This window comes from Ranitomeya imitator, chromosome 4 (assembly GCF_032444005.1).
Source record: "Ranitomeya imitator isolate aRanImi1 chromosome 4, aRanImi1.pri, whole genome shotgun sequence".
In the NCBI taxonomy this organism is placed as follows: domain Eukaryota; kingdom Metazoa; phylum Chordata; class Amphibia; order Anura; family Dendrobatidae; genus Ranitomeya; species Ranitomeya imitator.
The window spans coordinates 239942612-239959926 of NC_091285.1; the positions used below are offsets into that span (position 1 = coordinate 239942612).

Sequence of the window (17315 nt, forward strand, 5' to 3'; positions counted from 1 at the left end):
CCAACACACCCTATCTGACATACTATTACCTCACACAAGCTTTGTTATACTGAGAATGTCCTTTGTTGCCTATATTAACCAATCAGCGCTCAGATTAATTAACTGTAGCAAAAAAGAAGCTGAGCTGTGATTGGTTGCTATTGGCAGCCTGATAAATCCCCAGCCAACAGGAAGCCCTCCCCCTGGCAGTATATATTAGCTCACACATACACATAGTAGACAGGTCATGTGACGGACAGTTGCCGTATTTCCTATATGGTTCATTTGTTGCTCTTCTAGTTTGTCTGCTTATTAATCAGCATTTTATTTTTGAAGGAAAATACCAGACTTGTGTGTGTTTTTGGGCAAGATTCATGTGTCAAGTTGTGTGTGTTGAGTTGCGTGTGGCGACATGCATGTAGCGACTTTTGTGAGATGAGTTTTATGTGGCGACATGCGTGTAGCAACTTTTTGTGTGTCGAGTTGCATGTGACAGATTAGTGTAGCAAATTGTGTGCAGCAAGTTTTGCGCGTGGCAAGTTTTATGTGTGGTGCGTTTTGAGTATGTGCAAGTTTTGTGTGAGGCAACTTTTGCATGTGTTGCAACTTTTGTGCATGTGGCAATTTTTCTGTGTGTGCAAGTTTTGCATGTGGTGAGTTTTCCATAAGGTGAGTTTTGCACGTGTGGCGAGTTTTGCGTGAGCCTAGTTTTGCATGTGGCGAATTTTGCGCATGGTGAGTTTTGAGTGGCGACTTTTGTGTTTCGACTTTTATGTGACGAGGTTCGTGTATGTTTGGCGAAATGTGTGCTGAGGGTGGTATATGTGTTCAAGCACATGGTAGAGTGTGGTGCATTTTGTGTGTGTGTTCATATCCCCGTGTGTGGTGAGTATCCCATGTCGGGGCCCCACCTTAGCAACTGTATGGTATATACTCTTTGGCGCCATCGCTCTCATTCTTTAAGTCCCCCTTGCTCACATCTGGCAGCTGTCAATTTGCCTCCAACTCTTTTCCTTTCACTTTTTCCCCATTAGGTAGATAGGGGCAAAATCGTTTGGTGAATTGGAACACGAGGGGTTAAAATTTCCCCTCACAACATAGCCTATGATGCTCTCGGGGTCTGTGACTGTGCAAAATTTTGTGGCTGTAGCTGCGACGGTGCAAATGTCAATCCCGGACATACACACACACTCACACACACACAGACACACACACACATACACACACAGACACACACACACACATTCAGCTTTATATATTAGATATGTGGAACACAGAGAACACTAATGGGAAACTGCAAAAAATATGAAAAAGGGGATGACACAAATATACATGTGTTAAATTAAGAAAATGTAATGGTCCTACCTTCAGTGAATCCAAAAACTTCATATCTCCTAACATTTTCTTTGAAGAGGGCCAAAAGTCATCAACAATTTTACCAGTTTCATCTGTCCTCTTTTCGGGTTTAATTCCCTTTGAATACAAGATAAAACATGCAATTTCAATAGCTGGTCTAAAAAAAACAAATGTTTCAGAAAATAAATTATTTTCCAATTAGAGATGAGTGAATTGATTAGAGGTGCATGGAATTCACCTCAAATTGTACAACATATTCAGATTTAGCAGAATCCTTATTTTCACATTGCAATAGCTGCTATTTTGCTGGTGAAGGGTTAAACATTTTAAAAAATATTGCCCCTCTGCCCTCTCCATGCTGCAGATTGGCTTTTCCATTTAGTATCCTTTATCTTCTTTTTGACCAGGTATTCCATCCACTAGGCCTGAAGCAGTCACATAATCAAGCACAACTGCATCACTGAAATGCATCTCATCCTATATGACGAAGTGGGTCTTAGTGAATGAAAAATCTGTTCGGAATAAAGATAGAAGAAAGAGTATAGAGGATAGATGAATAGAAGACAGAAGAGCAAATCTGAGGACTGATGGCAGCAGGAATGCAAATCAAATTCCCCCCATGAATTCAGCAAATTTTGCAGAATTTAATTTTTTGTGATTCACTCAACTTTAGTTCCAAACCATGTTCTCCCAAGTATAAAACACTTTCAGATTGAGGCAGATGTAAAGGTTCACGCTGGTGTGACTGCGATGTAGAACAAAGAGTGCAGCCAGACATTCACTGTATGTGTCAAGATTAGGGTTGAGCGAAACGGGTCGGCCAGATTCAGAAGTCGCCGACTTTTGGCAAAGTCGGGTTTCATGAAACCCGACCCGACCCCTGTGTGGGGTCGGCCATGAGGTCGGCGATCTTCTGATCTGGTATCGGAATTCCGATATGTTTGCGATATCGAGAATTGGTATCGGAATCCATATTTAACCCCTTAGCGACCGCCGATACGCCTTTTAACGGCGGCCGCTAAGGGTACTTAAAGCACAGCGCCGTTAATTAACGGCGCTGTGGAAAAAGTGAATAGCGCCCCCCAGAGTCGGATTTTCCCTGGGGTCTCGGCTGCCAGGGGTAGCCGAGACCCCAGAGAACATGATTCGGGGGGTTTTTAACCGACCCCGCATTTGCGATCGCCGGTAATTAACCGTTTACCGGCAATCGCAAAAAAAAAAAAACGCGATTTCTTTTTAATTTCTCTGTCCTCCGATGTGATTGCACATCAGAGGACAGAGAAAAGGGGTCCCAGGTAGCCCCCCGATACTCACCTATCTCCCCCGGTGCTCCTCGTGGCTCCCGGTGGGCGCCGCCATCTTCAAAATGGCAGGCGCATGCGCAGTGCGCCCGCCGGCCGGCACTGGGAGAATCTTTGGGGTCTCGGCTGCTGGGGGTAGCCGAGACCCCAAAGAACATGATCGGGGTCGGTTTTACCGACCCCTGTTTTGCGATCGCCGGTAATTAACTGTTTACCGGCGACCGCAAAAAAAAAAAATCAAAGTGTAATTCTCTGTCCTCTGATGTGATCGCACATCAGAGGACAGAGAAATAGGGGGATTCGGGGACCCTATTATACTTACCGGTGTCCCTGAATCCTTCTGCTGCTCCTCCTGGCCGCCGGCATCTTCTGGGCAAAAGAAAATGGCGGGACCATGCGCAGTGCGCCCGCCATCTATCGCCATCTGCTGGCCGACAGGAGAAGAGCAGTTGGGGCTAAAATTAGGGTTAGGGCTAGGGTTAGGGCTAGGGTTAGGGCTAGGGATAGGGTTAGGGCTAGGGTTAGGGCTAGGTTTAGGGTTAGGGCTAGGGTTAGGGTTAGGGCTAGGGTTAGGGTTAGGGCTAGGGTTAGGGCTAGGGTTAGGGCTAGGGTTAGGGCTAGGGTTAGGGCTAGGGTTGGGGCTAAATTCAGGGTTAGGGTTCTTCCACACTTACGTCGGTATGGGGCCGTCGCCATGCGTCGGCCCGACATACTGACGCACGTTGTGAAAATTGTGCACAACGTGGGCAGCGGATGTAGTTTTTCAACGCATCCGCTGCCCAATCTATGTCTTGGGGAGGAGGGGGCGGAGTTACGGCCACGCATACGCGGTCAGAAATGGCGGACGCGACATACAAAAAAACGTTACATTGAACGTTTTTTGCGCCGACGGTCCGCCAAAACAAAACTGATCCAGTGCACTACGGACGCGACGTGAGGCCATCTGTCAGGATCCGTCGGCAATACAAGTCTATGGGCAAAAAAACGCATCCTGCGGGCACATTTGGAGGATCCATTTTTTGTCCAAAACGACGAATTGCGACGGATGCCAAACGACGCAAGTGTGAAAGTAGCCTTATGGCTAGGGTTAGGGTTGGGGCTAAAGTTAGGGCTAGGGTTGGGGCTAAAGTTAGGGTTAGATTTGGGGTTAGGGTTTGGATTAGAGTTGGTATTAGGGTTAGGGTTGGCATTAGGGTTACGCTTGGGATTAGGGTTAGGTTTGGGATTAGGGTTAAGGTTAGGGTTGTGATTAGGGGTGTATTGGGATTAGGGTTAGGTTTGAGGTTAGGGTTGAGATTAGGATTAGGGGTGTGTTGGATTTAGGGTTTTGATTAGGGTTATGGTTAGGGTTGACATTAGGGTTGTTTTGGGGTAAGGGTTGTGATTATCGTTAGGGTTAGTGATTAGGATTATGGATCGGGTTGGGATTAGGGTTAGGGGTGTGTTGGGGTTAGGGTTGGAGCTAGAATTGGGGGGTTTCCACTGTTTAGTTACATCAGGGGGTCTCCAAACACTACAGCCAATTTTGCGCTCAAAAAGTCAAATGGTGCTCTCTCCCTTCTGAGCTCTGCCGTGCGCCCAAACAGTGGGTTACCCCCACATATGGGGCATCAGCGTACTCGAGATAAATTGGACAACAACTTTTGGGGTCCAATTTCTCCTGTTACCCTTGTGAAAATAAAAACTTGGGGGCTACAAAATCTTTTTTGTGGAAAAAAAAATATTTTTTTATTTTCACGACTCTGAATTCTAAACTTCTGTGAAGCACCTGGGCATTCAAAGTTCTCACCACACATCTAGATAAGTTCCTTGGGAGGTCTAGTTTCCAAAATGGGGTCACTTGTGGGGGGTTACTACTGTTTAGGTACATCAGGGGATCTGCAAACGCAACATAACGCCCACAGACCATTCTATCAAAGTCTGCATTCCAAAACAGCGCTCCTTCCCTTCCGAGCTCTGCCGTGCGCCCAAACAGTGGTTTACCCCCACATATGGCACATCAGTGTACTCGGGATAAATTGGACAACAACTATTGCAGTCCAATTTCTCCTGTTACCCTTGTGAAAATAAAAACTTGGGGGCTACAATATCTTTTTTGTGGAAAAAAAAATATTTTTTATTTTCACGACTCTGCATTCTAAACTTCTGTGAAGCACTTGGGCATTCAAAGTTCTCACCACACATCTAGATAAGTTCCATGGGGGGTCTGGTTTCCAAAATGGTGTCACTTGTGGGGGGTTTCCACTGTTTAGGCACATCAGGGGCTCTCCAAACGCGACATGGCGTCCAATCTCAATTCCAGGCAATTCTACATTGAAAAAGTAAAATGGCACTCCTTTTTTTCCAAGCTCTGCGGTGCGCCCAAACAGTGGTTTACCCCCACGTATTGGGTATCGACGTACTCAGGAGAAATTGCACTACAACTTTTGTGGTCTAATTTCTCCTGTTACCATTGTGAAAATAAAAATTTGGGGGCAAAAAGATCATTTTTGTAGAAAAAATGCAATTTTTTTATTTTCACGGCTCAACGTTATAAACTTCTGTGAAGCACATGGGGGTTCAAAGTGCTCACCACACATCTAGATAAGTTCCTTAAGGGGTCTAGTTTCCAAAATGGTGTCACTTGTGGGGGGTTTCCACTGTTTAGGCACATCAGGGGCTCTCCAAACGCGACATGGCGTCCGATCTCAATTCCAGACAATTCTACATTGAAAAAGTAAAACGGCGCTCCTTCACTTCCAAGCTCTGCGGTGCGCCCAAACAGTGGTTTACCCCCACATATTGGGTATCGACGTACTCAGGAGAAATTGCACTACAACTTTTGTGGTCTAATTTCTCCTGTTACCCTTGTGAAAATAAAAATTTGGGGGCAAAAATATCATTTTTGTAGAAAAAATGCGATTTTTTATTTTTACGGCTCAACGTTATAAACTTCTGTGAAGCACATGGGGGTTCAAAGTGCTCACCACACATCTAGATAAGTTCCTTAAGGGGTCTTGTTTCCAAAATGGTGTCACTTATGGGGGGTTTCCACTGTTTAGGCACATCAGGGGCTCTCTAAACGTGACATGGCGTCCGATCTCAATTCCAGCCAATTCTGCATTGAAAAAGTCAAACGGCGCTCCTTCACTTCCAAGCTCTGCGGTGCACCCAAACAGTGGTTTACCCCCACATATGGGGTATTGGCGTATTCAGGAGAAATTGCATAACAAAATTTATGGTTACATTTCTGTTTTTACACTTGTGAAAATAAAAAAATGGTTCTGAATTAAAATGTTTGCAAAAAAAAGTTAAATGTTCATTTTTTCCTTTGACATCGTTTCAGTTCCTGTGAAGCACGTAAAGTGTTAATAAACTTCTTGAATGTGGTTTTGAGAACCTTGAGGGGTGCAGTTTTTAGAATGGTATCACACTTCATTATTTTCTATCATATAGACCCCTCAAAATGACTTCAAATGTGATGTGGTCCCTAAAAAAAAAGGTGTTGTAAAAATGAGAAATTGCTGGTCAACTTTTAACCCTTATAACTCCCTAACAAAAAAAAAATTTGTTTCCAAAATTGTGCTGATGTAAAGTAGACATGTGGAAAATGTTATTTATTAACTATTTTTCGTGTGCATATCTCTCTGATTTAAGGGCATAAAAATACAAAGTTTGAAAATTGCAAAATTTTAAAAATTTTCATCATATTTCCGTTTTTTTCATAAATAATCGCAAGTAATATCGAAGAAATGTTACCACTAACATGAAGTACAATATGTCACGAAAAAACATTCTCAGAATCAGCGGGATCCGTTGAAGCGTTCCAGAGTTATAACCTCATAAAGTGACAGTGGTCAGAATTGCAAAAATTGGCTCGGTCATTAAGTACCAAATTGGCTCTGTCACTAAGGGTTTAAGTGTAAAGTAAAGAATAAAAATAAAAAATATTGATATACTCACCCTCGGACGCGCCCTGGTTCTAACCGGCAGCCTGCGTTCCTAAAAATGAGCGCCTGAAGGGCCTTTGATGACGTCGCGGCTTGTGATTGGTCGCGTGAGCGGTCACATGGGTGGTCACGCGACCAATCACAAGCCGCGACGTCATATAAGGTCCTTCAGGCGATAATTCTTAGGAAGGAAGCGTCCGAGGGCGCGTCCGAGGGTGAGTATATTCCTAATAGGTATATACTCACCCTCGGACGCGCCCTGGTTCTAACCAGCAGCCTTCCTTCCTAAGAATCAGCGCCTGAAGGACCTTAGATAACATTGCGGCTTGTGATTGGTCGCGTGACGCCCATGTGACCGCTCATGCGACCAATCACAAGCTGCGACGTCATCGAAGGTCCTTCAGGCGCTCATTCTTAGGAAGGAAGGCTGCCGGTGAGAACCAGGGCGCGTCCGAGGGTAAGTATATCAATATTTTTTATTTTTATTCTTTATTTTACACTTAAATATGGATCCCAGGGCCTGAAGGAGAGTTTTCTCTCCTTCAGACCCTGGGAACCATTAGAAACCCAATGCACTGCATTGGGTTTCGTGTTTCGGCCGACCCCGACTTTTCTATAGGATCGGCCGATTTCACTCGACCCGACTTTTGAAAAAGTCAGGTTTCGTGAAACCCGACCAGATCCTATAAAAAGAAAAGTCGCTCAACCCTAGTCAAGATATATGTGCCTGTTGCTACCATATCAATACTTCTATGAAGCTTAACCATAGGAGACTGAGAGTACCAACCAATGTCATTCCCGAAGTGCTGACCAATAACTCCTCAGAAGTTCTCGATGGGACAAGTCTCGAGACATTTCAGGCCTTAGCACCATGTTTAGGCCATTTAGGCTGCTCACAATAGCAGGAGCAACATGCGGCCTGTCATTGTCATGTTGAAAAATAGCCCCTGGAATACTTTGGAAAAATGGATGTATTAATAGTTCCCAGGCCAAAATCAAACACCGAGTTGTTAGTGTATCTGGAATGAAGACTTGAACACTAAAGGGGTCTGGCTACCTTACATTATGCCATCTCACACCATAATCCAAGGAGCAGGGGAGGTATGATGTTCACGCATAAAGTTCTCTTTATGGAGACCGGAGGTTGAAATGGAACTCTGGATGATGGGGTGGAGGTCTATCCTCTTCAGTGATGAGTCTCACTTTTGTTTTATTCTCAATGATAGTTTGAGATTGGCCTCCAGAATTTTGGGACTTGGATAGCATCAAGCACATCTGGAAAGTCATTGGTCAACAGCTTGCAAATGGAACTGCTAGTTCTTTCAAATCTCCCCGAAGTTGTTTTTTTACATGACAACACTAGGTCGTATGTTGCACATGCTACTGTGAGCAACCTGGCTCAAATGTACTATCATTGCCTACAGCGCCTTGGGGCTTGCATCCCATCAAACATATCTGAGATGTCATTGGTCAGCAATTGCAAAGGGAGCTGCCAGCAGCAGATCTTGATGATTTGTTTGCTCAAATACATTAAGCATGGCAAACATTCCTCAGACAACCATTATTAAACTCAGTGCCTTGGGGCTTGTCTCCCATCAAGCATATTTGAGATGTTATTGGTCAGCAATTGCAAAGGGAGCTGCCAGCAGCAGATCATGATGATTTGTTTTCCTGAATGCTTTCAGCATAGCAAAACATTCCTCAGACGACCATTATTAAACTCACTGATAGCATGTCAAGTGCATGTATTTCTGTGAATGGTGCTCATATTCAATACAGAACAAATTGAAATGTTTTGAAAATTTTGTTTCCATTTTCTCATATTTGCATATCATTACCATGTCTATCAATCCTTGTGATTTTCATAATTCCACGTTTCCTTCTTGATGTAATTTCTTTTGTGGCACATAATGTGAATTACTCTATGTACATTTTTATTTGTGACATAAATTTAGAAACAAAATTTACATCAAACACCTTTTGTGAAGAAACCAGATTATATTGTAATTACCCTGATGACTATGTTTTGAAAACCAAGAAGAATTGACTTTTTATCTGTATGTTGGCTTTTGGATTTAAGTGTTGATTTCTGGGGTCAAGAAATGCCACTTGATCTCATCACCATTGTTTTCCCTTATCTTGATGCTGGATTGAAGGCCACTGGGTAAATCTAAAAATATATTACATGCCTCAAATATAAAGAGACTCAGAAACAGAGAGACGAGGAGGGAGAGAGCGACACAGCCAGACATTCTGCAAAACACCAAATGGACAAGAGACAGGACTACAGTTAATCCATCATGGCACCATCACAAGGGACATGGATCTATCATTCTATAGGAAACAACCTAGGGGTTTTCAGCTCCGGTTAGAAGGATACAGATCTGCTCCATTGACCAGCGCTGAACCATGGATATGTTTGGAGAAAGCCATGTTTTGGACCCGCTGGTCGCCTGGTTCCATGGAGATGTTTGGATTAGCCAGGTGGTGACTCTAGTGTTAACTGGCATTTGAACTTGTATGGACTCTATGGACTGTCATCTGCCTACGCTTGTTGTTACTTCCTTTCTGTGTGCATATGACAGGTGGAGTAGCGACCCTGGAAGCTCTGACATTACATCTGGCATTATCCCAGCGAGTCTTCGGAAGGGTGAGACTCTGTAATGTGCATCATCTTGGGTACTATGCTGGGACTGTTCTATGTGTTATCTGCCTGTTTTGTGGTTCAATAAAGCATTGCCACACTATTTTACCCTCACCCTGCATTATCTCAGTAGCGTTATGCCCACGTTTAATGGGAGAGCACGCATTAGGCGGGACAATCCCTGGTCCATGTGGTTTTGGCTAGCAGACTTGGGCACCTGCCACCCCCGTTTCCCTACACTTGGTGGTAGCAGTTGGATACTACTCAGCCCGGCAGAATCAGGGGAGCTGCAGGGGACTGCTCTTCGAAGACACCATAAAGGGGTCCACATCAAGGGAGGCATAAAGACAGACCCAGCAGACCATGTACAGCAGGTTTTGGATGCTACTATGTCCAACCCCTCCAAACCAGCCTTGGGAAGAAGACCAGAGTGGATACATGACCTCAGCAAAAAATGCAAACTACAGGAGATGTGCCAGCTTTAATGGATTGAATGGAATTTAATCCAGGAGCTACAGAATGCAGAGGAAGCCATGTGTGGACCCAATTGATACAAGCTGTTACTCTTCAATTACGTGTGGAGTTTATTTTTGTAAGGAGGACAGAGAACAAGCTCTGAGGAAACTGGGTGATAGAATGTTTTTGTCATAAAGGTACATTTGTGAATGTGCTTAAAGACATATTGTGGATTGTTCCCCATAACTGGAGAAGGTTGATCGGAATCCTATCACGTCTCACTAATTAAGATAGGGAGCAAAGTAAAGAAACCATATTATATCTTTTATTACCCAGATGACTATGTTTTGCAAACCAAGAAGAATTGACTTTTTATCTGTATGTTGGCATTTGGATTTTAATGTTAATTTCTGGGGTCAGGAAAACTGACTTTTGTTTGGGTAAGCCTGTAATAGTGACTTGTAAGCTGATATTTCATATAACACAGTGTGTGCTTTTCTTTGACTATTGATGTTAGCTGATATGCTAATTGTGCATTGTATTATGGAATCAGTTTGTTGACTTTGAAAGCAGAGAGGGAAAGACTGTGCAAATAGATTGAATGGTCAAGTAATGCTACTTGATCTCATCACAATTGATTTCCCTTATCTTGAAGCTGGACTGAAGGACACTGAGTTAATCTAAAAATAGATTACATGCCTCCAGTATAAAGAGACTCAGAGAAAGAGAGACAAGGAGGGAGAGAGAAACACAGCCAGAAATTCTGCAAAACACCCAACAGACGAGAGACAAGACTGCAGCCAATCCATCATGGCACCATCACGAGGGACATGGATCTATCATTCTATAGGAAGCAACCTAGGGGTTTTGGCTCCAGTTAGATGAATACAGATCTGCTCCATTGACCATCGCTCAACCATGGATACATTTGGAGAAAACTATGTTTGGGACCCGCTGGTTGCCTGGCTCCATGGAGATGTTTGGATTAGCCAGGTGGTAAGTCTCATGTCAACTGGCTTTGGACCTTGCAAAAATGACCAATATATATGCGAACACAAAATCTATAATTGCTGAGTAAACTGTAATAAAAAGTAAAAAAAAAATAAAAAAATACTTATGAAAGTGAAGGTTCTTAGCACATAAATTGGAAAATCATGTGAGCCCATCAACCGCAACAAGGTGACACTTCTCCGATGGGCCCTATCATCTAATAAATGCTTCTCTTGTGCTATAAAAGTCTACAGTGTGAATGGGCAAACATGCCTCTCCTGGGTTGCAAACTTGCACATTAAAGTAAGCTTATGATAAACACCCTTGGGCTTGTGGGTGGGGTGCAGAGTCGGAAAGGAGGAGGTATCTGGAGGTGCTGGTCAGGTTTTTTGTTCTATGGCTTTGGACCTTGTATGGACTCTATGGACTGTCATCTCCCTATGGTTGTTGTTACCTGCTCTCTGTGTGTGTATCACAGGTGGAGTAGCAACCCTGGGAGTTCTGACATAACATCTACCATTATCCTGGTGAGTCAGAGGAAGGGTGAGACTTCGCCATGTGCACAATCTTCGGTACTGTGCTGGGATGGTTCTATGTGTTATCTGCCTACTTTGTGGTTCAATAAAGCATTGCCACACTATTTTACCCTCACCCTGCGTTGTCTGAGTAGCGTTATGCCCAAGTTTAACAGGAGAGTGGGCATTAGGCAGGACGATCCCTGGTCCATGCGGTTTCGGCTAGCAGATTTGGGCGTCTGCCGAACCCCCCTTTAATTCTTCAGGTTAATATGGTTGCGTAGATACCTAATATTGATACATTTTTGTGTGTGTGGGGGGGGAGAGTTGCTATATGTTTGTAATACATTTAATTTTCTATGAAAAATCAGATTTTTATTTTTGAAGATGTTCATATATACCGTATATACTCGAGTATAAGCCGACCCGAGTATAAGCCGACCCCCCTAATTTTGCCACAAAAAAACTGGGAAAACTTATTGACTCGAGTATAAGCCTAGGGTGGAAATGCAGCATTTACCGGTGAATTTCAAAAATAAAAATAGATCATTATTTCCCCATAGCTGTGCCATATAGTGCTCTGCACCGTTCATATTTCCCCATAGGTGTGAACCATATAGTGCTCTGCACCGTTCATTGTGCCCCCTAGCTGTGCCATATACGGTGCTCTGCACCGTTCACTGTGCCCCATAGCTGTGCCATATACGGTGCTCTGCACCGTTCACTGTGCCCCATAGCTGTGCCATATACGGTGCTCTGCACCGTTCATTGTGCCCCATAGCTGTGCCATATACAGTGCTCTGCACCGTTCATTGTGCCCCATAGATGTGCCATATACGGTGCTCTGCACCGTTCACTGTGCCCCATAGCTGTGCTGTGCCATATACGGTGCTCTGCACCGTTCACTGTGCCCCATAGCTGTGCTGTGCCATATACGGTGCTCTGCACCGTTCACTGTGCCCCATAGCTGTGCTGTGCCATATACGGTGCTCTGCACCGTTCACTGTGCCCCATAGCTGTGCTGTGCCATATACGGTGCTCTGCACCGTTCACTGTGCCCCATAGCTGTGCTGTGCCATATACGGTGCTCTGCACCGTTCACTGTGCCCCATAGCTGTGCTGTGCCATATACGGTGCTCTGCACCGTTCACTGTGCCCCATAGCTGTGCTGTGCCATATACGGTGCTCTGCACCGTTCACTGTGCCCCATAGCTGTGCTGTGCCATATACGGTGCTCTGCACCGTTCACTGTGCCCCATAGCTGTGCTGTGCCATATACGGTGCTCTGCACCGTTCACTGTGCCCCATAGCTGTGCTGTGCCATATACGGTGCCCTGCACCGTTCACTGTGCCCCATAGCTGTGCTGTGCCATATACGGTGCTCTGCACCGTTCACTGTGCCCCATAGATGTTCCACATAAATTTGTGCCGCCGCAATAAAGAAAAAAAACCACATACTCACCTCCCTTGATTGCAGCTCCCGGCGTCTCGTTCCGGCGCCTCCATCTTCCCGGCGTCTCCGCTCTGACTGATCAGGCAGAGGGCGCCGCGCACACTATATGCGTCATCGCGCCCTCTGCCTGAATAGTCAGAGAGCAGAGACGCCGGGAAGATGGAGGCGCCGGCCGGGAAGATGGATCGGCGCCCGGCGGCTGGAACGAGGACAGGTGAATATGCTATACTTACCTAGTCCTGGCGATCCTCGCGCTGTCCCCTCCTGTCTTCGGTGCCGCAGCTTCTTTCTCTATCAGCGGTCACCGGCACCGCTGATTAGAGAAATGAATAAGCGGCTCCGCCCCTATGGGAGGTGGAGCCGCTTATTCATTTCTGTAATGAGCGGTCCCACGTGACCGCTGAAGAGGGGAAGAAACTGCAGCACAGAAGCCCGTGGGACGGCAGGGACAGCGCGAGGATCGCTGGGACTAGGTAAGTATGCCTCAGCGCCCTCACCCCCTCACCCGCCGACCCCACCGCTACCGTGACTCGAGTATAAGCCGAGGGGGGCACTTTCAGCCCAAAAATTTGGGCTGAAAATCTCGGCTTATACTCGAGTATATACGGTACTAATGTATTTTGTTTTTTAAAATATAATTTGTCCTTGGTAGAGCTGATCTGGATCATATAATCGCCAGGGCCTACAGAAGTATTGGCAGTGCTGTTCACCTCATAGAGCCCACTGATCTATATGTTGCCATAAAAAGGTAAGAAAGAAGCGTTAATAAACTACTTCTATTATCTCCTCACTGCAACAGCTTTAGAGAAATGTAGTAGAAAAAACTATCAGCAGAAAAAAGCATTTGGGTCCCAATTAATCAAGGTGTCTTCATCAGAATTTTTGTATAAAACATCTTGAAATGTTGAAAAATATTTACGTCTTTTGGCAGTTTTTCTCCATTCTCAGCTAGATTCATCAAAGTGAATGGCTCTGGAATGGAAGGGAATATGGAGAAGGCTGAACGTCAAATTAATCACAAGATACACCACTTTAGTGGCATAATTTATGCCACAAATGTATTCCAGTTAATGGCAGGAGTAACATTTATGGTGGCGGTGCTCGCCAGTTGGAAGATGCACGCTATTCATTAAGTTAATTTTGCATATTTCAATCCAAAGCTCCCTTCATTGAGACTGGCATGTACATCAAGTCTGTGGAGGCTGTCACTAGTTGCCAAAGGTCGAGAAACCAAGTTTTAGGAAAGGTTGGATTTAATCCTATTCTCATAACAGTTTTTTTTTTTAAATGGTTGCATGTATCGTGACAGTTTTTTTTTGTTGAATGTATTTGGACATGCTGTTAACACCAGTTCAGACAGACTTCCTAACCAGGATATATTTGCAAATCTTTTTAATAGTGGCAAATGTAGGTCAATATGATTAGAGTTCATTTATAAAATTATCTGAAATGTAAAAAAAATTTGCATTTTTAAAAATTTGAATTTTTATGCCATTGAAACAGTGTCAATCCACAAAGTCTTAATAAATATCATTATCTAGTTTACATCAGCAGCATTTTTGAAACATCCTTTTTCATTTCCTTTTCATATTTTGCTAGGATGAGGATGAGGGCTTAAATGAAATATTCCCTGTTGTGAAAGGTAATTCAGTACCACAATGGACATAGAGGTCAGAACACATACAGTGACCTGACAATAACCCAAAAACATAGAACGAGCTCTGAGACGTGGGAACTCTGCTGACCGCAATCCCTAATCCTCTCCAACCACACTAGAGGCAGCCGTGGATAGCGCCTAACGCTACCTATGCAACTCGGCACAGCCTGAGAAACTAGCTAACCTGAAGATAGAAAATAAGCCTACCTTGCCTCAGAGAAATACCCCAAAGGAAAAGGCAGCCCCCACATATAATGACTGTGAGTTAAGATGAAAAGACAAACGTAGAGATGAAATAGATTTAGCAAAGTGAGGCCCGACTTTCTGAACAGAGCGAGGATAGGAAAGGTAACTTTGCGGTCAACACAAAACCCTACAAAAACCACGCAAATGGGGCAAAAAGACCCTCCGTACCGAACTAAGGGCACGGAGGTACACCCTCTGCGTCCCAGAGCTTCCAGCAAGCAGGAAAAAACAAATAGACAAGCTGGACAGAAAAAACAGCAAACAAAATAGCAAAGCAGAACTTAGCTATGCAGAGCAGCAGGCCATAGGAACGATCCAGGAGGAAACAGGTCCAATACTAGAACATTGACTGGAGGCCAGGATCAAAGCACTAGGTGGAGTTAAATAGAGCAGCACCTAACGACTTCACTACATCACCTGAGGAAGGAAACTCAGAAGCCGCAGTACCACTTTCCTCCACCAACGGAAGTTCACAGAGAGAATCAGCCGAAGTACCACTTGTGACCACAGGAGGGAGCTCTGCCACAGAATTCACAACAGTACCCCCCCCTTGAGGAGGGGTCACCGAACCCTCACCAGAGCCCCCAGGACGACCAGGATGAGCCATATGAAAGGCACGAACAAGATTGGGAGCATAGACATCAGAGGCAAAGACCCAGGAATTATCTTCGTGAGCATAACCCTTCCACTTAACCAAATACTGGAGTTTCCGTCTTGAAACACGAGAATCCAAAATCTTCTCCACAATATACTCCAACTCCCCCTCCACCAAAACCGGGGCAGGAGGATCAACAGATGGAACCATAGGTGCCACGTATCTCCGCAACAATGACCTATGGAATACGTTATGTATGGAAAAAGAATCTGGAAGGGTTAGACGAAAAGACACAGGATTAAGAACCTCAGAAATCCTATACGGACCAATGAAACGAGGTTTAAACTTAGGAGAGGAAACCTTCATAGGAATATGACGAGAAGATAACCAAACCAAATCCCCAACACGAAGTCGAGGACCCACACAGCGTCTGCGATTAGCGAAACGTTGAGCCTTCTCCTGGGACAAGGTCAAATTGTCCACTACATGAGTCCAAATCTGCTGCAACCTGTCCACCACAGTATCCACACCAGGACAGTCCGAAGACTCAACCTGCCCTGAAGAGAAACGAGGATGGAACCCAGAGTTGCAGAAAAACGGTGAAACCAAGGTAGCCGAGCTGGCCCGATTATTAAGGGCGAACTCAGCCAAAGGCAAAAAGGACACCTAGTCATCCTGATCAGCAGAAACAAAGCATCTCAGATATGTTTCCAAGGTCTGATTGGTTCGTTCGGTCTGGCCATTAGTCTGAGGATGGAAAGCCGAGGAAAAAGACAAGTCAATGCCCATCCTACCACAAAAGGCTCGCCAAAACCTCGAAACAAACTGGGAACCTCTGTCAGAAATGATATTCTCTGGAATGCCATGTAAACGAACCACATGCTGGAAGAACAATGGCACCAAATCAGAGGAGGAAGGTAATTTAGACAAGGGTATCAAGTGGACCATCTTAGAGAAGCGATCACAGACCACCCAAATGACTGACATCTTTTGAGAGACGGGAAGATCTGAAATAAAATCCATAGAGATATGTGTCCAAGGCCTCTTCGGGACCGGCAAGGGCAAAAGCAACCCACTGGCACGAGAACAGCAGGGCTTAGCCCGAGCACAAATCCCACAGGACTGCACAAAAGTACGCACATCCCGCGACAGAGATGGCCACCAAAAGGATCTAGCCACTAACTCTCTGGTACCAAAGATTCCAGGATGACCAGCCAACACTGAACAATGAACCTCAGAGATAACTTTATTCGTCCAGCTATCAGGGACAAACAGTTTCTCCGCTGGGCAACGATCAGGTTTATTAGCCTGAAATTTTTGCAGCACCTGCCGCAAATCAGGGGAGATGGCAGACACAATTACTCCCTCTTTGAGGATACCCGCCGGCTCAGATAAACCCGGAGAGTCGGGCACAAAACTCCTAGACAGAGCATCCGCCTTCACATTTTTAGAGCCCGGAAGGTACGAAATCACATAGTCAAAACGGGCAAAAAACAGCGACCAACGAGCCTGTCTAGGATTCAACAGCTTGGCAGACTCGAGATAAGTCAAGTTCTTATGATCAGTCAAGACCACCACGCGATGCTTAGCTCCTTCAAGCCAATGACGCCACTCCTCGAATGCCCACTTCATGGCCAGCAACTCTCGATTGCCCACATCATAATTTCGCTCAGCAGGCGAAAACTTCCTGGAAAAGAAGGCGCATGGTTTCATCACCGAGCAATCAGAACTTCTCTGTGACAAAACAGCCCCTGCTCCAATCTCAGAAGCATCAACCTCGACCTGGAACGGAAGCGAAACATCTGGTTGACACAACACAGGGGCAGAAGAAAAACGACGCTTCAACTCTTGAAAAGCTTCCACAGCAGCAGAAGACCAATTGACCACATCAGCACCCTTCTTGGTCAAATCGGTCAATGGTTTAGCAATGCTAGAAAAACTTCAGATGAAGCGACGATAAAAATTAGCAAAGCCCAGGAACTTTTGCAGACTTTTCAGAGATGTCGGCTGAGTCCAATCATGGATGGCTTGGACCTTAACAGGGTCCATCTCGATAGTAGAAGGGGAAAGATGAACCCCAAAAATGAAACCTTCTGAACACCAAAGAGACACTTTGATCCCTTCACAAACAAAGAATTAGCACGCAGGACCTGAAACACCGTTCTGACCTGCTTCACATGAGACTCCCAATCAT

The 17315-nt window shown here is 44.9% G+C and overlaps 1 protein-coding gene across 1 annotated transcript in view; it reads right to left on the minus strand.

The window, feature by feature from the left end:
• Positions 1–17315, minus strand: part of LOC138674484 (dynein axonemal heavy chain 3-like) — a 3367401-nt gene that overhangs the window by 557459 nt on the left and 2792627 nt on the right. Inside the window, 1 exon segment of the mRNA XM_069762320.1 lies at positions 1345–1452. Coding sequence (XP_069618421.1) covers positions 1345–1452 — 108 coding nt within the window.